General features: G+C 33.1%; 2 protein-coding genes across 3 annotated transcripts; one reads left to right on the top strand and one right to left on the bottom strand.

Annotated features, from left to right (window-relative positions):
• Positions 1–805: 805 nt before the first annotated feature.
• LOC129873401 (protein MRG1) lies at positions 806–12676 on the bottom strand. The gene is made up of 11 exons (XM_055948489.1): positions 12390–12676; positions 10429–10482; positions 10229–10242; positions 9123–9265; positions 8578–8613; positions 5129–5169; positions 4419–4520; positions 3484–3563; positions 2248–2417; positions 1961–2045; positions 806–1175 (listed from the first exon to the last, which is right to left on the bottom strand). Exons 1-11 carry the CDS (start codon positions 12522–12524, stop codon positions 1085–1087), a joined length of 951 nt encoding a protein of 316 aa, XP_055804464.1. The 5' UTR covers positions 12525–12676; the 3' UTR covers positions 806–1084.
• Positions 12677–20283: 7607 nt separating this feature from the next.
• On the top strand, positions 20284–21719 carry LOC129873301 (uncharacterized). 2 transcript variants are annotated; one of them, XM_055948370.1, is made up of 4 exons: positions 20284–20628; positions 20701–20802; positions 21000–21149; positions 21354–21719. In XM_055948370.1, the coding sequence occupies exons 1-4, from the start codon at positions 20404–20406 to the stop codon at positions 21384–21386; spliced, it is 510 nt and encodes a 169-aa protein (XP_055804345.1). In that variant the 5' UTR covers positions 20284–20403; the 3' UTR covers positions 21387–21719. The 2 variants fall into 2 exon arrangements, with proteins under 2 accessions (XP_055804345.1, XP_055804344.1); XM_055948369.1 differs by having other exon boundaries at positions 21232–21719.
• Positions 21720–22179: the final 460 nt, after the last annotated feature.

The following is a 22179-nucleotide window of genomic DNA, read 5'->3' as shown; positions in this document are numbered from 1 at the left end:
GAAAAATAAATAAATTATACATGACCAAACAAGCAATCTTTCTAAACGAGTTCCGCCCTTCAAGGGAGGTGAAAATAGAATAATAAGAACAGCTCTACATAACAGCAAAATAATAGTCCTTCAAGACAGCATCATATGTAGTCATTAGAGCCAAGTTGATGAGTCCAATCTGAGTATAAAATAGCAATAAAACCCTTACAGCCCCTCTACGCTATGGTAAAGCTAAATGGTACAGACGCTGCTAAAACTTGTAACTGAAGTACTAGAGTTCACGATCATCTAGATTTTTTTATGGCACTAATGTGATGACCCACCACATCATCACGCCACATAAGCACCACGTAAGTGCCACATGTCACAAAGTTGCCCATGTGGAAGCCTTAAATAGGAAAAATGCTAGTCCATAGTGGAAGGTTCTAGAGACATATGGAGAATTTCCTTGGAAGACTTTAGAATTCCATGGATTTGCATGGAAAGTCCTTAAAATCTTCTAGTTGTAGAGAAATCTAGAAGAGAGATTAGTTTGTAAATATAGAAGGACTTGTGTAGTAATTTTTATTTACACTTAAGTCCCTAAAGAGTAGTATAAATAGAGGAGCATTCATTTGTAGCAAATCATCTAGAAATCAAGAATTCTTTCAAGTAATACAAAACCTTCTCCATAAAAGTTCTTTTGTCTTTCTTACAATCTAGCGTTCCCTTAGCGATCTAGTCTTAAAGGCTTACTCGAGCTTGCAAAATCGTGAAAAATTCGTGAATAAGTTGTCAAGTGCCGCACGGAGGTCTTAGTTGAAGTCTAAGTCCGTGACACTAAACTCTACAGGTGCATGCAATTTAACAACAATCAATAATCTTTGTAACAGACAGAACTCTCCTCTCGAAAATTGATCACCTGACTATATAAGTTGAAAATGAATAGTTCTCCAGGAATAAAAAATGATCTACTGATACAGATCACCACACACAACAACAGAGTTTGCCTATAATTGCGGGCATCCCGAGTAAGCATATTGGCATGTTCAAGAAATACCGCCAATGCTTCTGATGCAGACTCATTCTGATTCTAGTTAAATTGGTAGACTGGTCAACTCTCTTTATCCTTACCACTTCCTTCAGAGGCTTTAGGACCATCATAAGCAGATAGGAAGAAAGTGCCCTGGTTTTTCTGCAAAAACCTGCAATCACACGAGTACAAGGTTCATTCGCAAGATAATACAACAACATAATAGGTGTTTCCTCAAATCCAAGTCATCCTCGAAGCACTGAATCTCAGCAAGAAAAATAGTACAATAGAATTCTTTAACCTAATGTTGCTGTTGAACTGGTTCTTACAGAAAACAGAAACCATATGTATATCTTTTATTCCTTTTCACATTTCATCAGTTACAATACTAAGACGCCCTTCTCTTTTCGTAAGGCATGGTAAACTGAACATCCCCCCCCCCCCCCCCCCCCCGTACTTTTCTGGTATGGTGAACTGAACATCACTGTGAAATTGTCGCTCTAGCCTAATATTAAGAAGTAAAAGAAGAAGAATATTATGGAGTATTAAATATTGTCAATACTTGATATGTTTTCTTTTTTTGAAAATTGTCAGGGAAGTTAAAAAAGGAATCAAAAATAAGCTAGTGAACTTTCTGGTGCTTTCCAGAGGAGAAGCGTGTGATTAGACCAATTGTCAAACAAGACTAGGTAAAGCCAGCCAATGCAGCAGATAATTGGACCCTCCTTACACAGCTCCCACAGTGAACACTTTAGCTTGTGGGCTGTTTCTAGGCAGCAATTCAACAACAACGATCCAGTGAAATCCCACAACGTGGAGTCTGGGGAGGGTAAAGTGTACGCAGACCTGACTCCTACCAAGGTAGGACGGCTGTTTCCGAAAGAAATTCTGTAACATATAACAAAAATAATAATAATAAAAACAACTAGACCAGAAGTAGAGGAAAAGAGCATATACTTGAGAAAGTCTAGAAATTTCTGTTGCAATTTAGTCAATGACTCCTCATCAATTTTTGCATATGCAATTATCTCAGGCAATTTTACTGCAACATCAGCAAACAAATTAAGGTAAGACTTTACAATCTTGTAATAAAATATCTTTTGATTAAGTAAAGATATACAAGCGTACAAACAAACATATGAAGGTTATTCTGCTTTATCCTCTGCAGCGTGATATTTTTTAAGGTTCATATCTTTGTCTTGGGGTTCAATTAAACAATATGAACATTTAGTACTTTTTCATACCAAAAAGGCGCAATAGATGTTCAGCACCATATACACTAGATGGAGAGGCATTATCTGAAACTGCCTCATGATACTGTTGGCGCTCCTTCTTGTACAATAAAAGAGCAGGCAGCGCATTGTCAAAATAGCATCGAATTCCATTCAGTATCTCCCCAGCTGAATCAGTCATCCTGAGAGGATCAAACATTTGGAAGACATTTTTATTAAATGAACTATACCTCCAAAGTCATTTTATGACATACTAAATACAATGTGTTTGCATTCACTGCTCATGCGAAGGTACTTGTGACCAGCAGAAATGATATACTTCTCCAAATAGTGTTGGTCTTTGATATTATCTACTTCTGCAAATGTAGTCAACAAGAAGGAAAACTAGGTCTATTCTGAAACTGTAGTAATTTCCAATGGCTTAATGCCAGTGGTCGAACCAGAATTTTAATAAGGGGGTTCAAAATCTGAAAAAGTAGACGCACGAACTAGCCGAAGGGGGTTCGACATCTACTATTTATACATAAAAAATATTTTAACCATGTATAAATAGTATAATTTTTCGCCGAAGGGGGTTCGGATGAACCCCTGGACACCATGTGGGTCCGCCACTGCTTAATGCAGACACATAGGAGTTGAAGCTAATTGGTTGTGTATATGAATCTGATAAAAGCAGTTCAACAAGTTCAAATGTAACTTACTTCCTTAGCTGGAATATCCTCACCATTTAGCAATAAATCAACTAGTAACTTGACATCTAGTAAGCATACTTTAGTGAATTGACAGTATAATACACTAGACTATAGGTCCTTAAGCATGCATGAGTTTTTCTTACAGAGTTAGAAGCTAAGTTTTGAAAGAACCAACATCATCCAAAGGAGTTGACTTTGTTTTGCTCCAAAGGTGTGAACTAGTGGTCCATGAAATAGGAGAGAATCATGAGGTCTCAAGTTCAAAACCAATACAGACAAAAATCACTAGGTGATTTCTTCGCATTTGCCCAAGCCTTGGTGGCCTGAGCTACCCAATATTTGTACCGGTAGGAGGTAACAGGTATCCAGTAGAATTTGTCAAGGTGCGCACAAGCTGGCCCAAACAACACCCATCATAAATAATTTTTTTTGAAAGAACCAATATATTCCAACATTGACCATGCAACTACAGGATGCCAAAATGAAACAAAAATGCATAACTTCAGCTCAGCAATAAATCCACCCTTACATGAAAAGAAAAGGGCAGTGAACTTACATCCCGTCCTTTTTGGATCGGTATTCAAGGTACTTCGTCAATATATCATCCACAGTTGGAGATCGCGGGAGCTTCACAAGCTGTTAAGAAGAACACATCAGACATCATCACCGGCAAAATTGTATAGCAACCAACATTAAGAACTAACATAGTCAGAACAAAATGAAGAAAAGAAATTTGATCAATTCCAGCATGCCACTTGTAGGAAAGAATACAGATGTATAGCTGGAAAGATCAGTGTCATATTATCCGGTACAAACTTTTCTAATCCAATAAAATCCGGTTCAGATTAGCAGGGAGGAACTTAGTCTAGTAAATCAGCAAAGATCTCAAAAGAAAATTAGGCATCGCCTTATCTATTTGTCTGCGCATTTTTTGGGGTTTCAAGTTGAGATAAGATGATTCAACAATTCTACTTCTGGTTGATTGCTCTATTATGGGCTTCCCATTTTTCCATGTCCGGTCACTCATCTATGCTCCAACCCAGCTACTAACACAAGAAAAGACTTTAATCGCATCGACAATGTGTCCAATACTAGGACTCGGGTCTGGTTGGAGCACGGCTCCCGCTAATCAACCTTAATAGTATGATTGGAGCTATATTACTTGATAAAGATACAATTATAGGAGTCCATCTCCACGAAACACTAAACAGAGGAATCCGAGTTTTTTGTGTCCCACGTAGTTCCAGTTTCCATAAAGGTCTCGTGCAAGATTTAACAAACGGGTTTTCTATCAACTGCACAATGTGACGGTATTGATACTTTTGAAAGGTGTTCTATTAACAAACAGCCTATTGATGAGCTACAGGAAACTTCTCATTGTCACTTATTTGGGACTGAAGTGTAGTTGTTGTCACTTGTGTCTTCAACTGTTTGAGCTTGTCAACAGAAAATACGACAGATAAACCTAGTCATTATCCTACACATATATACCTTATTCTGATGCATGATGAATTCCCAATCATCAACCAGTTGCTTTTTCAAAGTAGATGGAATCTGAATCTTCACAAGTTTCTCTGCAGATACATTGCCCTTCTGCCATCAAATAACCAAGTTACAAATCAATATCTTTCAAGCACAAATACTATACAGCAAAAACAACAACTACTACTACTACGCATTACCAAAAAAAAAGAATTTCCATACGAGTCCGAAACCTATCCTCAACTAGTAGCTATCACCTATATGGATCTTTTTCTTCTATTGTCCCCTATCTTTAGCTAAGTTTGTATTGATACGAAGCAATTGCTGGGTCTTTTGAAGCCACTTCCTTCAATGTAATTCAAGCACATAAATTATGATTATCTAAAAGCTAATCCAGCACATAATCAACAAGAAGAAACTTCCCCAAGATGGAAAATAATGGCTGAGAAACTTTTCAATAAAAAATATCTTCACAGGCAAAAGAAGTGTGATTAGAGAGGAATGGGATAGTGGTGCCTAAATAAGACAGCTTAAGATGACTAAAATGGAGGTGCTAATGGAGTATTCTGCGGAAAGTAAATAACTCTACATAGCGATTTAGGACAACAATATTATATGGAAGAAAATGCTGGGCCTCTCAACACAAGATGAGTGTCAACGATAACCATGAGGAAAAGGAAAAAGAAACAATGTGTCATAGAGTCCAGAATTAAGCAAACCTCAGTGCCTGAGTCAGCTTTGCGCTTTTTCCCTTTTGGAACTGCAACAAAAATTCAATTTGAGAGACAAATTAATTATAAGCAGATCACTAATAGAAACTAAAAGATTTAACAGACTATATTTTCTTATAAGCATATCACCAATAGAAACTGAAAGACTTAACAGACTATATCTGTCTGATTTGATAATCCTAAGATAAAACAGGTGTACTCCAGCATAGCATGACAAGACTAGAACAAAGTCGATACCTTGACCAACTCAAGGCTATTTCTTCTACAATATTAGAGTGTCCATAGTAGACAAACGCCATTAGGAAAGTTAAGGAGAATACTGTCGGTTTTGCCTTTTACCTTCCCATCTTGCATGTATCCTAACAATTGTATCCACTCCACAAGGATGTTACCCACAACTGTGAGAATTTAAAGTGGGACTCTCCACAGTCACCAAGGACTCATAACATTTAACTGGATCTAATAACCCAAAACCTTTTGTATAAGTTGTCATCAGTGAGCAAGTCTCTCTGAAGAAGAAAGAAAGGCACGAGATTCTAGTAATGACTACCTCTCTTCCCTAATTTTTGTGTTCTTATGACCCCTGATTAATTTTACAAACAGAAAGACGAGACTCCACTTTCTCTGTGTACACTCAAAGGCATGTCAACTATTGAAGATTTAAGGCAATGGCCTTTGTTCCCCTTATCCTTGTTTTGTTATAAGCAAAGCCAATCATTACTTCTTCTCTGCAATCATATCATGCTTCTTGGAGATCCTTCTGATTTTCCCTCCTTTTATTATTTTTCTTCCACCAATGCTTAACATCCTAGTATATGCATCGTGTCTTCCAAGTCACATGATCCGCACTAAAACCGTGTCTTATCGTGGCATCCATCCGACGTGCTTCATTTGCTACCCTCATAAATGCAATTACCACAGTTTCTAATTGATTTGCTAGACAAATTGAAATACTACAAGATAATACGGGGTTTCTTATACTTGAATGAAACATTTGATTTAGGCGGCTTAAACAAGAGATAAAACTTTTTCTGAGAAAAATGTTCATTGCCTAAATGTAAAATGTATCAAAAGATCATCAACAAAGTAAATTATGTCAAAGAATACATGATAACTAGGTTTGGGATAAGATTTGCAGTATATACAAGAAGACTACTGTCTAAAACATTAATTTTACAACTAAAAAAGAAATTAATAAAGCAACGCGCAGTGATAATTGTTCTAAAGAAATTAGGGTTGAGGTCCAGGATACCTGATTCATCAGTACCCGAAGTTAGGGTTGAGGTCCAGGATACCTGATTCATCAGTACCCCCTTTGAATGCAAATTCTATCAATAGTCTTTATTTCCAAAACATTCATCCTCCCAATATTTAAAGCAATTTTGGTTAAAAGAAATCTCAAATCAGACCCACTTACAACAACGAGTGGCTACGATGCCTGACAGAGCTTTAGGGCTACATGGGAGAAAGGGTTCAAAATAGTCCTTCTAAGTTTAAAGTTTGAATTAAAATAGTCCTTATTCTTTAACTGGAGCACTAATAGTCCTCCAACTATGGAATGCTTGAGCAGTTTTCATCTAACTCTAACTGAAGCGTTAAATTTTAACAGAACAACCCCAGACACGCCCAACTCAATCCACCCATTCCATAAAGTTGTCAGCTTTCTTCCCAAATCAAGAGAATGAAAAAAGTCCTAACTAATTGCAAAACTAAAGAAAATGTACTAATTGCTAAATTCACAATCTTTAAAAGGAAAACACATAAATTATGAATGTTGGTTTCCTACTCAATTGAGATCCATTAACAGAATATGAGGAAACGGGATTAAAATTAAAAACCTGATTCAGCTTTCGGAAAATTCATTTTGTTTTGTGGTAGAATCACATAAAAGGAAGAAACTGTTGAATGAACAAGCACAACTCTGGGATCGGTTTCTCACTAATCGTATGCCTCAGGATTTATAAAATCTTTGACAGTTATGAATATGAAAATGTTTAATGTAAATTCAATTCAATCATACGCCTTAGAATTTAGATGTAGTTTTAGTTTTTCAAACTTACTGTTCTGATTACAGAATCAATATGTCAGGCTTCAAAGGAACGATCTTCTTAGTAATTTAACTTAAGTTCTAAATTTCCTGGAGCTTGCATCACCATGACTTGGGTTTGGTTCAATCATAAATTGCAGACTGAAGATGAATTCTGGACTTTGGTTGATGTGTATGAGCTTCATTATTAGCCTTTGAAATGTAGTGTGTATGGTTTTGAATTTTGATAGCAGCTATCGTAAGTTAAGGACTGTGGCTTCAATATTTCTTTAATTTGGGAAGAAAACTGGGAGTTTTCTGAATAAGGTGGCTGGGGTCTTTGGGAAGGGGGGGGGGGAGTCTATGAATGAATTCGGTTAGTGTTTAACGCCTCAGTTAGAGTTGGACTAAAACTGTGCTTAATTTACATAATTGGAGGACTATTAGTGTTCCATTAAAGAACAAGGACTATTTTATAACATATCCCAAATTTAAAGGACTATTTTGGGACCATTCTCGGTTTCCTTGCTTGTCTAAGTTCGAAATAAAAGCATTTGATTCTATTCCATTTTTTCTTTAGATAGCGTTTTACATTCATCTCCTTTCCCATATGGACGAGCATTTATTGTTTTTCCAAAAGATTTTGTTAAATTGAAATATATCTTTAACTACATTTAAGTTCTACAAGGCTCTGATAGAACTCTGGTCTAATGAACTTTTTAAAAGTCCAATGCTCCCTTTTACAGTATCCTATCTTAACTTTCAGAGAAGATGTATCTATGCACCTTCTTTAAAAACTGTTAGAGTGGGTAAAACGTCTCACATTTGTTGGGAAATGGACTGGTGGTCTTCTTTCATGGATTTGCGTAATCCTCCCCTTATGAGCTAGCTTTTGGGTTGAGTTAGGCCCAAGTGTCATATCTTTACATGGTATCAAAGCCAGGTCCATCCCTGTTTGGGCTCCCGGTCCACGCTCTAGTTGAGCCTAGGCATGAAGGGGGGTGTTAGAGTGGGTAAAAAGTCCCAACCAATGTGGAATGGACTGATGGTCTCCTTATATGGACTTGGGCAATCCTCCCTTCATGAGCTTTTGGGGTTGAGTTAGGCCCACGTGCCATATCTTTACAAAAACAAAAGTTAAAAGGGAGTGTCGAAAATCAGAAAAAAAATTCTTTATCCAAAAAAAAGAAGGGATTTTACATCTTCAGAACAACCTGTTTTACTTATGTGGAAGACAGTGGGAATTCCTACCTTCTAGCCTTATTGTTACTATCAGGCCTAAATTAACTCAAAGCAAACACAATTCTAGGAGGACTAATGTCCAACCCACATAATTACCTTCCACCCGCAACATACTAATGCAGAAGAGCTCCAGGAAAAGCATAAGGATCAAAATCATAAGATGACATACCATTGCTCTTAGTTTCTTCCTTGTCCAGTTTAACATCTGCAGATGAAAAATAAGTTAGTAACAAGAACGACATTCAATCCTGAGACCTAACCCCCACTCCTTGCGTGATCCTTCCTTTAGAGGAGGCACATAATCAGAAGGCATTTGGTTTTGTAATTAATATTCACTGTTAGATATGCTAAGAGAACTTTGAAAATGAAAAGATGAGTTAGAACAACAAAAAGAATTCATGTTTTTATCACAAGTTATGTGAGATATGATTTACAAACTTAACTTTGGTAGCGTTTCCATATTTTTACTGAGGTGCATAACCAGCATCATTAAGAAACTAATCTTTTGGAATTTGGTTCAAACAATTTTTTTTTTCAATCAGCTAATTCTCCAGACTTTAACTTCAATAAAAGGCATCAGGAGTAATACTGATACCATAAAAGTGTTTCAAATTTCGATATGTTACGCAAGAAAGTATTTCTATGACCAGACAACTACCTAAAATGGTCATCTATAGCCTACGTTCTAATATAAACCGAGAGAAAACACACCACCTGAGCTTTTGGGTTTTGCCGGCGCTGAACGTCCAGATTTAGTGTTTTTTTCCATGCCCTGCTTCTTGTCCAGGGCCTGCTGCTTCAAGACGTTGTCTTCCGTGTGCTTCATCAAGCGGTCAGCACCTACCCATTCATCCCAACTGTTGCAAGATATAGTTTCAGTAATTAATGTTGCAGAATACACTTGCAATTTTTGCTGCATAACCAGACGTACACAGCAATGTAAAATAGCTATTATTCCCTGTCGCTAAAAAGAGTTATGGGGTCTGGATTACCAAGTCATACACTCTAATTTCAGAGCAAAACTTTAGCCAACAATTGCTTAATTTCTTTACAAAGTTATAGACATTTGTAAATGAATTTTTTTTTCTTAGAAATATTTTAAAAAAATCATAGTCAAAGAAAGAGCGTAAGTATCCAAATAGTAATAGTACCATGCACAATAAGACAGGGGGAGTACAATGAAATTGTGAATGTCTATTGAATTAATCCTTATTACACAGGCAAAAAAGTTGAGAGAACTTGTTATCATCCTTTTCTATTTGAACATCGTGGCCTCAATTTATATGGGTAGATAGGATTATTTCAAATATTGAGCAAATGTTTGGTAGAATAACATACAGAAAGTGCTTATGGATCATAGTAAAGGTAGATCCCATGTAAAGTATGAAATCTTCAAATAATTCCCATTTACGGAAAATGGACATTCCCCCCAACAGATCAAAATGGAAAGATAAACATTCAATTTAACACAAATGGAGCATGTAGTTGAAATGAGAGATTTAAAACTTCATCATTAATATACAAAGACCAAATTCATTGTGCTACCTGATGCTCTGCAAATCAAAATCATGTACTCACAATTGCACTTTACATCCAGAGCAGCACAACATTTTACATCTAATTCGTAAGATAACCACCACAATCAACAAGTTAGCATCACATTACATCCATTCATCTTGCTCAAGGTACTTCAAACAAAAAACATTAAGGCAGCACATTCAACAAACAAAATAAATTCATCAGCCTTTCAATCCTGATGTGAATAGCAATTTAAGAGACTTCCGAATTAAGAACTTTCTTCAAGAACTTCATAAACTCACTTTTTGTTCCAGCCCTGCAAATTAAAATAAATAAAAAGAGTATTATTTCTCGATACCATTAAGAATATTGAAAGAAATTTTAACAAGCTAAAAATGTAAGGCTATGCTGCAAGTTTTTTCACATCTTTTAAATAAAGAAACTCCAAATTTAATTGTCAGATATAAAGCATAAGGTGAAAGAATTTGAAAATTAAACTTACAAGGTAATGAACAAAGTATCTCCATTCGTTCTTCCGTAGCTCTGCTTTTTGGACCTTCACAGAAGAATAGCAAGGATCACATTGGAGGGTCGCAAAAATCTTGTAGCAAGCATATAGTAACATGATTTAATCGAGGTGCTACAATTTGTAAAAGGCAAGCACTATGTCACTGTACACTTGATTATTTTCCATATAGAGAAAATGAAACTCTCTCTCGTAAGAAATAATAACTTATACACAATTAGTATTTTCAAAAGTCAAAAGTGTAAATAAACAACACGATTTTGAGAGCTATAAGCAAGAAGCAAAGCGTGTGCAGTCTCAAAGTAAAGTGCGAGCTTTGGAGAAAATACAAAAATAATACCAACAACATTTGCAAATTTAGTAATTCAATGGTCCAATATACAACGAAAAGACAAAACTAATCCGAACAACTCAAATTAAATATCACTAATATGTAATTTCAATAAGCTGAGTAGTACTTTCTTTTAATAACTGAGAAATTTCCAACGGCTAGTGGTGTACGGTTCAAAACTCGGTAGATAATGAACCCACCCCTATATCCTTCTCTACATAAATACCATGCCTTTGTCTATTGTAGGGTTTGATCCCGTGATGTGCGTCTAACCCACATATCACGCACTATATCTTGCCAGGAATACATTAGTACATAACTATAAGAGGTGAAGCAAGCAATCCTCTGCATAAGAACCATATCTTGTCTAGAGTTTCTTTCTCCTCGCATAAAACATGATTTGTAGAGAAGGTCGGGTAACTGGAATAGGTCAAAAGCTTAAGTAGATTTTTCATAATTCAGTTCCAGTTCTTATACTCAGGTCACCCAAAGTTACATGGATTAAACAAAAACACAAAATCAGCGTAAATATATGAATATATAAGAGCCCGTTTGGATTGACTAATAAGCTGCTTACAAGTTGTTTTCGGCTTTTTTGAGTGTTTGGCTGGCCAACTTAAAGTCATTTTGTGCTTAAAATAAGCCCCAATAAATAATTGATTTTGTTTGGATAGATTTATTTTAAGCAGCTTATAAGTTGAAAACACCTTATAAGTCAAAAAAAATAAGTTGGGTTGCACCTACTAATTCTTTTAACTTATAAGCAGTTTTCAACTTATAAGCTGCTTAAAATAAGTCCATCCAAACAGGCTCTAAGATATTAAAATTGTTTCTACAATATGTGAAAATAATCAGGCGAAAGTTTGCTATGGAGAGCAAATCAGATCATCCAAATACAATCATGATGGAGAATAGCCCACGATCACTAAATCAATTTAGGAACCCTTCCACAATCTATATGGGGATGTTCGTATATGTAACATCCTTCCACACTGCCAAATGTTTAATGATTCTAAGGTTTACACGTTTACCTTATTTTTTAAAAGGCTTAACAGGCATTAGAGCAGAGAGAGTGGACTAAACAGAGAACTCAATAGGTTGAGCACCAAGTCTAGATAGAGTTAGTAAAGCAATGGGCTAAGTTGATAAGGCGAATCTCAAAGCATCAAATAGTAGAAACAACACATAATTTCTTCTATAAAGCTAAAACAATGAACGGACTTATTGGTGACAGAACAGGATTACCATAATTTGCAAAATTTGGCTCTAATACTATTTAATTTTAGCATTCAATATGGATGGAGCAGTCCAAAAGTTATTATAGCCCCTTGAAATCATCACACAACCGGATGCGGAGTGGTGCATATCTCTAACAGCAAACAGTATAGCAAAATGACAAAACAATGACAAAATCTCAACCAATTATCAAACATGAAATCAGAGAAGATATGAAACAACCGTTACAGCCAATTCGATAAACGACCAATCCAAAAGAAGATATGTGTGATACAAAGCGTAATCGTTCAATTTCGGCAATTAATTACAGTATATCTAAACTAAATTAGCGATTTCTGTGTAAGATGAAAAGAAAAAACAAGAAACGTGCCTTTGCTTCGTAGATGCGAGGGCCATGATAGGCGAGAACCTTCTCGCCTTCAAAGTAGAGACTAGGTTTAGCGTCAGGAACGTCACCGGAGGAGTTTTCGCTGTCGGTAGAAGAGTTGTCTTTGGAGTTACCCATTTTTTCCGTTTATCAGAGACTTTCGACTAGTATCTCCTCCGCCTTTGGCCGTATATGACGGAGGAATTTGTTTCCCACTTCTTTATCGGTTTCAAAAATGACGGGACCACTGGATCTGTGCTGCTGCATTTGTACACGCGTGAGTCGTGACCCTTTATACCCCTTCCGATTTTGCAACTAACCATTATTCAGTGTATTGCCTAACCAAAATTAGTGATTCATAATAATAATTTAATTTTTTAATTAATGATTCAGAATAATAACTGAACTTGTATTTGGAGATCGAGTTACAATGAACAAATATTATGCTCCAAGGCTATAATACTTGCTAATAAATATTAATTAGAATAGCACTATAAATCAATAAACAGAAGAGTAAGAAAGATTTTATCGAGTTATTCCATATGAAATTGTCAAGCAATGTCATGAAAAGAAACTTTAGTGATTGAGTTACTGTGCGTAATATAGTAAGTGTGATGAAATCAAATATCCTACAAAGTGAGTGAAAGAGGTGAATTTATAGAGTAATCCTAAATAACGTTTAATGTGTCGTATGTTCCTTATAATAAACGATTATTTGCATGGCAGAGCTATTATGCATGTGGTTATAAAATTGGAGGAACAAACTTTGGATTCTTCGGGCACTGTTGTAGATCAAGCTAGCTTACCTTGATCGGTCGTTGACATGCTATTGGTATCGTCATTCCAAAATTAAATGAGTCAGCATTGTTTGTTTCGAATTTTCAGTAGATAAAAACATCATCTCTAGATACGTCTTTGTAATGTTAATTATGTCTAGCATTGTTACGTTCTTGTTGAGCTGGACCTGACTAGACATGGATTGTTGCATGTCATCACTCAATTCGCTCAGCTGTCAAACACGTATTTTAACCCATATATTTTTTATATTAGAAAAATATAATATAGTGATGTCGTACAAATTAAAAGAGTTTTTTCCCTTCTTATTTGATTTATCTATTTCTTCTTTTATTAATTTCTATCACTGTGTCGTAAGTTTGGTCGATCTGACTTTTTTTAAATTGTTGTTAAGAATCATTTTTGTCAAAATAATTTTATATAGAAGTATATTTATTTAGAGATTAGCCATTTGTATTTAATCAATAAATATCAATTCATTTAAGAAAGTCTTTTTTAGTATTTAGAAAACTGATTGTGCCTGTTCAATCTTTTCGGAAAAACTTAAATTTAAATATTGGATTAAGAGAAAAGACAGTCATCAAAGCCCATTTTACAATTAACACATAAAAACAAAGAAATAATTTTAAATGTTTATTATAAAAGGCTTTGATTAAGTTGAACCAACGCAAATTTTAAACCAACGCAATAATTTTGGATTTATGGTATAATCACTTATTTATTACATGATTTTAAAACATCTCAAATCTATTAAACAAAAAAACTGCTTTTAGTTTCCAATAACTTAGCCAATAAACAACCATTTCAACTTCCTGTTAATTAATTTGCAATTACATTTATATAGACTACGAATTACGATTGTGTAATAGATTATTACACAATGAAATTAATTAGTAGTGAACTTAGAAGGAGGAGGATCATGAATGATAATATGTATTATGTATTTATGTTTTCTTACTTTTAAATAATGTAGAAATAGTTAAAAGCTGAGCTGAAAGTTAGTTGGAGATTAGTTGATGAGTTGGAAGAAGTTAGTTACAAATTAGACCTTGAGTTTGTTAGTTTGTTATAATTGAAATCAGTTACAAAGTTAGCTTGAAGAACAAGTTGAGTACTCTATATAAGAGGCATGTATAATGCATTATGTACACATATAGAAAAATGAAACTCTACTACTCTTTACTGCTACTTCTTCATCTCTACTGCTGCTTCTTCTTCTCTTCTTCATTTTTACTTTGCTGGTTGCAGATTGATGGAAAATTAACACTTACTATGAAAAGTAAAAGATATTGTTCATTGTTTTCTCCATGCAAGCAAATATCAACTTTTTACTAGGTATTTTTGGAGGGGAAAACAGTAATTTCAAGTTTAATCTCAGTAAAGATGTAAAAGTTTTATAACCCCAATATGCGAAAGTTAAAATTTGGTTTGTTTTGATAATTACAAGTTTTTTCCCTTTGGAGAATTTGTATTTAATTAAGACGTGAAAATATCACTATTCGTCACTTAGCACAATAGTGTATATATGTGTGCTCACATCTGTGAGTATTATTCTCGAGTTTAATATAGAATTATGACTTTTGTTTTTCAGTTGATGCAAGTGATGATTGACTAGACAAAGTTGAAAGACTAATACCTAATTAAAAAAAAAAGCTAACTAATAGTATAATTTTGCCATATCATTATGAAGTAGCATTTTGTAGGTTAGTTTATTTGGAACTTGGAACTGATTTAAAAGCCGCCAATTATATGTAAAATATGTCTCTCAAATCTTTAACTAATTAAATGATTCTTTCTAGCTAGATGATGACCGAATACGATTGTGTTTTTAGGACTATCATAATCATTAATCACTTTGTCCAATATGATTAATTATTTTCATCTATTTAGCCATATAAATTTAATTTAAATATCCCATTATTCACAATCAACGTTGATATATATATATAAAAAAAAAAAGTAAAAGAAATGGTAAATGTTCACCGCCCTTCTAACTAATTTTGAATGTCCAACTTGATTTGAGATGAGACCATGTATTTGGCTTTGAACTTGAAAAGAAGCACAGGAAAATACAGATAAAGTAAGATACACATTAATTCCATTTATCACTATATAAATATAGCACGTTATACATGCACGTATTACCAAGCTAGCTAGTTGGTAGTGCTAATTAATATGTCTACTAACAAAAAAAATGAAATAATGTATACATGAAAAGAATGTCAGAAGTGACCAGATATATATATATATATATATATATCTCCTTTCTTACGAACAAAAAAAAAATGAAGTTGCGTATTGATTATAGTTGTGGCAATTATTGATGATTGCCCGTGGTAACATGGTGTCCCTCCCCGGGGCTTGGACCTGAATTCTTAATTCCAAGATATATTTGACTGTTAAACTTATGGCCACTTCCAAGATTAAGGCCATTCTTGATAGCAGTACCCATATTTAACCAATCAAAAGCCCCGGCAGAACCTTGAACCTTCAAGATATCAAGAGGCCTTGCTTCGGAGGCCAAAAAGTTAATTGAGATAGACAAAATAAGCAGCAACATGAAGCTCTTGCATTTCGTTGTAAACATAGCCATACTTGTTCAAGAAGAGAAATAGAGAGAGAACAGCAAACTTTAGAATTGCTTTTGGTTGAGTTGTTTAGTAGGTAGGTATATTATTTGGTGATCCATTGCCAATTTATATTAGTTATCGAGGGAGGCTAGCTTTTGACCAGACAATTATTCAAATGAACGTGAGGAATATGACGTTCGATTAATTTGATTTATCACAATTAGGAAATTGTCAAGCAGTTTCTTAATTTTGAAAAAGAAATAATAAAAAACGCTATAATTTCTAACTTGTTGAGAAATATTGGATTTAGCGGATTATCGTCCTCCCTGTAGAACAGGGTCCAAATTTAGTTGTTGTTTTTTCTTTTAATTTTTAATTTTAATGGTCAAAGCAGCCAGCTATACATTATGATAAAATCTAACTGTTTCCTCTATTGCGACTAAAACCAAATTAATGTTTGACTTCCGAGGAATATTGCACACATTTAAATTCTATAGATTGATTGTATAAAAAAATGTATAAAATTAAATAACTTAAAAGTAACTGTACGTAAAAAAAATTAATAGCATCGTCATTTACGTGCTAAAATAAATATGAAGTGACGTATATTATAACATGTTAAATTACACTATATATTAATATAAAAAATTCATTAAACTGACGGTATTATAACTTAAATCCATTGATATTATTTTGGGACCGCAGTAACGTGCTGAAAGATTTTTAGTTTGGAAAATTTCAGGTTTTAGTCAACTTCGTTCCATGTGTAACATCCAAATCCACGCCACAACCACATCGGCTTTGGCAGTTTTCAACATTTTAGGCTATTATGATAGTCTAGGGAGAAACTCGTGCCTTTCATTGTTGAAAAATATATTAGCAGACTAGTAGCAGCCCTACACCTTGGACAATTAGCCAAACTAGTTTGCTAACCGTTGGAATCACAAAACTTATTTGACTATTATTTCATTTATTTTTCACACAACTATTTGACTATCTATGTGCAGAGTCCGAAATTGTATGCATGTGATGAAAGTAGGAATGTCTTTTAAAAAAAATTAATATTATATTCCTCTTGTTTGCAGATAATGAAGTTAATGCAGAGATCATAATATAATATGAGAATTAGTAATTTCATAAAATTTCAGTGCATATGTATGTACTTTCATCTCAATGTCTCAAAAGGTCTTCATGTAATTTTGATCGGAGTTTGAGTTTCAGCTACGAATTTAAAAAAATATAGTATTTTTCTGTCAAAATTGCAAAACTATTGAATATGTATAAAAAATTTATCCACAATCTAGTAAGCCACCTTTTTTGGAATCTACCATGCAACAAATCCGAAACTTGTAAACTTGTAATATAAGTGGAATTCAAGACAATATTTTAAAAGTTTTGGAAAAATCCGGTGCAAGTGTGAAACGAATCAAAGCCTTCTCACAAATTCATTTTCGATCTCACCGAGAAGAACCATTTTCAATAGGTTGCATCTACCTCTAGCTAGAGACAGTAGCTGAGCATAGGGTAATTCAAAATATAAAATAATAAATACACAAAGAAGCTAAGAGGATTCAACACGTACATATATATTAACCTTGTATATGTTGTGTTATTTTTTGGTGAAAGAGATTCGGATGAACCTTGCACCCCTAGCCAACGCCCTTAGTACAGATAGATCCAAGATATAAAAGCAATTTATATTGTTCTTATTTTTCTTATGTTAATGTTCAACTTTTGGTAATTGGAACCATACGTATTTTCAATATTCCTTATTAGCAGTACTTATATGAGTTTTTATTATCTTTATGGCTAGTGATACGAATAACATCATAACTTATTTATATATATATTTTTTAAAATCACATAATTATTATATCTTACTATTAAAAAAATAAAATTTTGAACGTATTAATTACATATTTAATGTTGGAAAAACCTTATTTAGAAAATCGAAAATAACCGAATCAAATAAACAAAGTGAACCAAACCAAGAAAAAGGAGAAAAAGTTGAGCCTAAAAATATGTTTTTTTTTTTAAAAGTTTAATTCAATTTATTAATTTAAAAAATCAACAAAAAATTGAAATAGTTAATTTTAAAAAAACTTTTCAAATGTATTATAAAAAAAAGAAGTAATTTTGTAAAAGTCTAGAAATAAAGCTAGATCAGTTGACCTCTTATCATGAAAGAACGGTTCATAAATTTGACGTGAATTATTAATTTCGTCTTTATACTATTGACAATATTGAAAACAATTTTCTATTTGCCTAACCGAGCTCAAACATAAAGCATTAAGGAGTCGTTTGATTTGGGTATAAATTATGATGAAATTAGTTATATATATTAGAATAAGTTATGCTGAGAGTACTTTTTAAAAAAATCTACAGAATAGAATAAATATCAATACATATTTAATATAAATAGCTACAATTTACACTTTTTATATTATATGGATACAATTAAATATTAAATAGCAAGACTTATTATATACGAGTAATAATTTTTTTTTATACGTAACTAAATAAATTTTTAACTGCAACACATTTAGTGCAAGCTAATCAATTAAACGGCACACATGTGCATGTACAATTCCCCAGTTTTACCATCTTCCCATCTTTTACCATATTCAAGATTTCTCTTTCATGAATATCCCTATTTCATAGTTTTTCTATAAAAAAAATCATATTTTTATCTGAACCAAAATTATCTTGCACGATTTGCACGATTTTAGCAGTGATTTTAGTATATTTTTATATAAAAAAAAATTTCAAATTGTGTTATGTTCTATTTTTTCTTTTGTTGGGTTGCATGATGCATCAAATTTCTGTTTAATAGCAGGGATATTTATATATATACTATATTATTATATTTTTAAGGATAATGTATCCAAATATATATGCATTGTATTATACTACCTATTTGATACATTAACACATCAAGTTTTTATAATGATAGCAGCTACAATGTAAAAGCATTCATATATGCTAGTAAATATTGAATACAATTATTTTGTGGTATGTTCGTTATCGGGGGTTGTCTAATGTATCATATTTTACTCAAAGTCAAGATTGAGTTGCATCATTGATATTTTAATACAATCATACCTATAAAAATACTTGCATGCATTTATGAAATCAAAGTATGTATATATTAAAACAAAAATTGAAATAAATACAGTGAATACCGTTATGATCTCCCAAAGAAGAATAATGTAGACAAAATAGAAAAAGAGTTTTATCCCAAAAGTTTTGGTAAATCTTTTCTAATTTCACTTGTACATGCGCTTTCCAATAGGTAATTAATAGTTGTTAATTTAATAATGGGAAGTTGAAAGTTTTTGGAACGTAAATAAAAGGATGTCAGTTATAGTACCTGATTTTTTAACTTTATTTAATGCATTAATTATATGGCTGTATTACTATATAAATGAAATAAAAATATATATACATTTTGGATATAAACTATAGTCATTGTTGATAAATAACATACTTATAACTATTGAAATTCGACAATCCTATTATTATAGCTATTTATGTAAGTTTCTCAATTTTTTAGTGCTTGTTTGGTTTGTCATATTCAAAATTATATTCATTGCATAATTTTCAAGAAAAGTTGTTTGTTTACAAAAATACCCTCTTCCTTATTTAGTTTTTTTTTCCTTGCAAACTTTAGTTATTCATTTTTAAAAATAATTTTTTTATCTTATTTAACTTAAATATTTATGTGTATCCATGACCGTGTTATTTGTTTTTAAAATTAAACTTTCATCTTGTTTAACATAAAAATAAAACTTTCATCTTATTTAGCTTTAAATAAAAATTTTATCCTATCAAATCGATCATAACCACTACCTACGTAACTTAAAAATGATTTTTTTATCTTATTTAGCTTAAAAATAAAACTCCGATCTTATTTAGCTTAAAATAAAAGTTTTATTTTAAGTTAATTAAAGTAAAAAAATATTATTAAAATTATCTACATTATAAAGTTATCTACATTTTAATTGATATATAGAATATACTTTTTAAGTGAGTAATAAATTATTTAATTAAAAATATGTAATTTAGTAGTGGAGTGAACATTTTAAGAGAAATTAAAATATAAACAAACATAAGAATTACTATAATATATTCTTAAATAAAAATTGTATTTATAAAATATAATTTTTTAATAAAAAATATATTATCATAAAAATAATAATTAATTAAGATTATGTATGTTATTATTAAAGTTGTTAAAAATTATGTTAATATAAATAAATATAAAAATGATGTATAAAAGAAAATTCATGGGGTATTTTTTTATTATTTTATATACTTTATCCTAAAATAAATTATCAAAAAAATACTATTCCACTCTCAAAAGTAAAATAAATTATCATAAAATTACTATTCCACTCTAAAAAAATAACTTATTGCAATATAAATTATTAAATTTGAAATAAATTATCTTGCACCCAAACAAAGAGCACGAAACGACCCCTAAAGAGTTTGGTCAGAGCGAAGGACGTGGCAAATGGCAACAGTGGAGATTGCGCCCATGGTTTTTTTTGTGAAGTGGCATTTGGAATGTTGTTAGTGAGTGCGTAAATATACTAATATCAGTAGGCGTTGACGACCCTCACCGATTACACGTAATAGCCTCTGACGATATCATGGAACGGCATCTAACGGTGACTAAACCTAGCCGGAGCGACGAAGTTTTAGACGAAGATCAGCAACTGCAAATCGCCAACCAGGTCAAAGCCCTGTTCGATGCTCAAGCACCTAAAAGACTCGCCAAACCTAACCGCAGTGAACCTGATTCATTCATCCCCATTTCCCCTTTAGAAGATTTCACTATTCCAGAGCTTGACAATCTTCGATCTCTTCAATCTCAGGTATTCTATTAATTACTTCTCCTGCTACAAATTACTTCACTCTTTCTGATCACTCCTTTTGATTATGATCAGGGCGGTAGTCTCTTTTCGGAAACTAATCTCTCGGAACAAGATGAGTTTGTGGAAACTCAGTACTATAATGAGTTGGTTTCCATCGACAAACAGCATCACACGGTTCTCTACTCTTCCCTTTCGCGCTAAACAATTTACAGTAGTACTTTTGAATTTATGAGTAGCAATGAAATTCTGGGTTCAATTGAACCATATTCAATATAGGCTGCACCCACGGGTAGAGATCAGATGGATACAAGATATAAAGATTGTTTATGTTATTCATATTTTTATTGGGTTAATGTTCAATTTTTTGGCAGACTGGTAGTGGGTTCATAAAGGTGGCCAATCAGACGAATGGAAACATTTACAATTTTCAATTGAATGGTGGTCATGAGAATGGTAGAGCCAAAGAGTTCAAGACTAATCCGGCGACAAACGACTGGATTCCAAGCAGTGATGATTATCAGGTTTTGTTACAATGAATTCATTGACTCTCCATGTGTTTAATTACACTATAAATTTGTGTTCAGTTTCATATTTATTAATCAGGTTGGATTCACCTCCTCAAAACCCAGCCGGAGCGAAAGTGATTAGATCGAAAGTCAAGAGAGCAATCAGATGTTGAAGGTGGTTTGTTCTGTTTTCCTGAATTTGTTTGTTAATCTTGACAGATTGGAGAAAGAAACGAGAGATGGAGGTTATAAAGGTAGTAGGCAGTCGATTGTTGTCCTTTTAGTCACCCGGAAGGAAGGTGTTGGAACCACCTCATGTATCAGATGCTCATTTGAGACTCGATTTTTTTAGTGGTATGATTTAGGTATTGCCTAGTTTCTTTTTATCCAATGTGTATTAAAATATGTCGCTATCCTTTGTTGTCTTTTGTTTCTCTGCTTTCCTATATTTTTTTGAGCGGACGATCCGTTGATCTCTAAAAAAAAATAAAAATAGAGTTAAGGTTTGCATTCCCTTTTCGGACTCCATTTTTGGGTTTATGTATGTTATTGTTTATGTTATTTGAGTAGCGGGCTAATGATGTTTTTGTGGCTGGTGCTTTATCTGGATGGTTAATTAAACGCTCGAAATTGGTAATTTGCTTTTCTTACCAGAGCTACTGTTTCTGCCGCCTGTTCTTTGATTTATATGCATCAATCAGTGATGTCTCAGTCGCATATTAGTTGAGATGACTTATATGTTCCGACTAGATTGCGTGCACTTAACTTGATCGCGTGTACCTTAACTATTCCTTGGATAACTATAAGCTTTTTGTATTTATTTTGTATCAAAAAATTCTATTATATTTTGCTTAATAATATGTAACAATTCTCTTCCTTTGCTTAATCTAGAACTAGCTATGCATTCCAACTGTAGAAACAATACAAGGAAAGAAAATAAGTCTTTGTATTTCAATTTTCGAAAGATTTTCATATACGTCTATATGAAAGATATTTTAGAAGAGGAAAAATGTTTTTGGTAGTAAAAATGGAGTTGCTTTCATCT

Source organism: Solanum dulcamara, chromosome 11, assembly GCF_947179165.1.
Source record: "Solanum dulcamara chromosome 11, daSolDulc1.2, whole genome shotgun sequence".
Lineage (NCBI taxonomy): Eukaryota > Viridiplantae > Streptophyta > Magnoliopsida > Solanales > Solanaceae > Solanum > Solanum dulcamara.
Note: the sequence above shows the minus strand (reverse complement) of the source record. Positions and strands in the feature narration are given on the sequence as shown.

Bases quoted from the DNA above. Each gene is read 5' to 3' on its own strand.
- LOC129873401 (XM_055948489.1), bottom strand. From the start codon at position 12,524: ATGGGTAACTCCAAAGACAACTCTTCTACCGACAGCGAAAACTCCTCC. The intron at 8,614-9,122 runs GTGGTGTGTTTT...TTTCATCTGCAG, and splicing joins GGCAAAACCCAAAAGCTCAG to ATGTTAAACTGGACAAGGAA. The intron at 2,046-2,247 runs GTATGAAAAAGT...CTGATGTTGCAG, and splicing joins ACATCTATTGCGCCTTTTTG to TAAAATTGCCTGAGATAATT.
- LOC129873301 (XM_055948369.1), top strand. From the start codon at position 20,404: ATGGAACGGCATCTAACGGTGACTAAACCTAGCCGGAGCGACGAAGTT. The intron at 20,629-20,700 runs GTATTCTATTAA...GATTATGATCAG, and splicing joins TTCGATCTCTTCAATCTCAG to GGCGGTAGTCTCTTTTCGGA. The intron at 20,803-20,999 runs GTTCTCTACTCT...ATTTTTTGGCAG, and splicing joins TCGACAAACAGCATCACACG to ACTGGTAGTGGGTTCATAAA.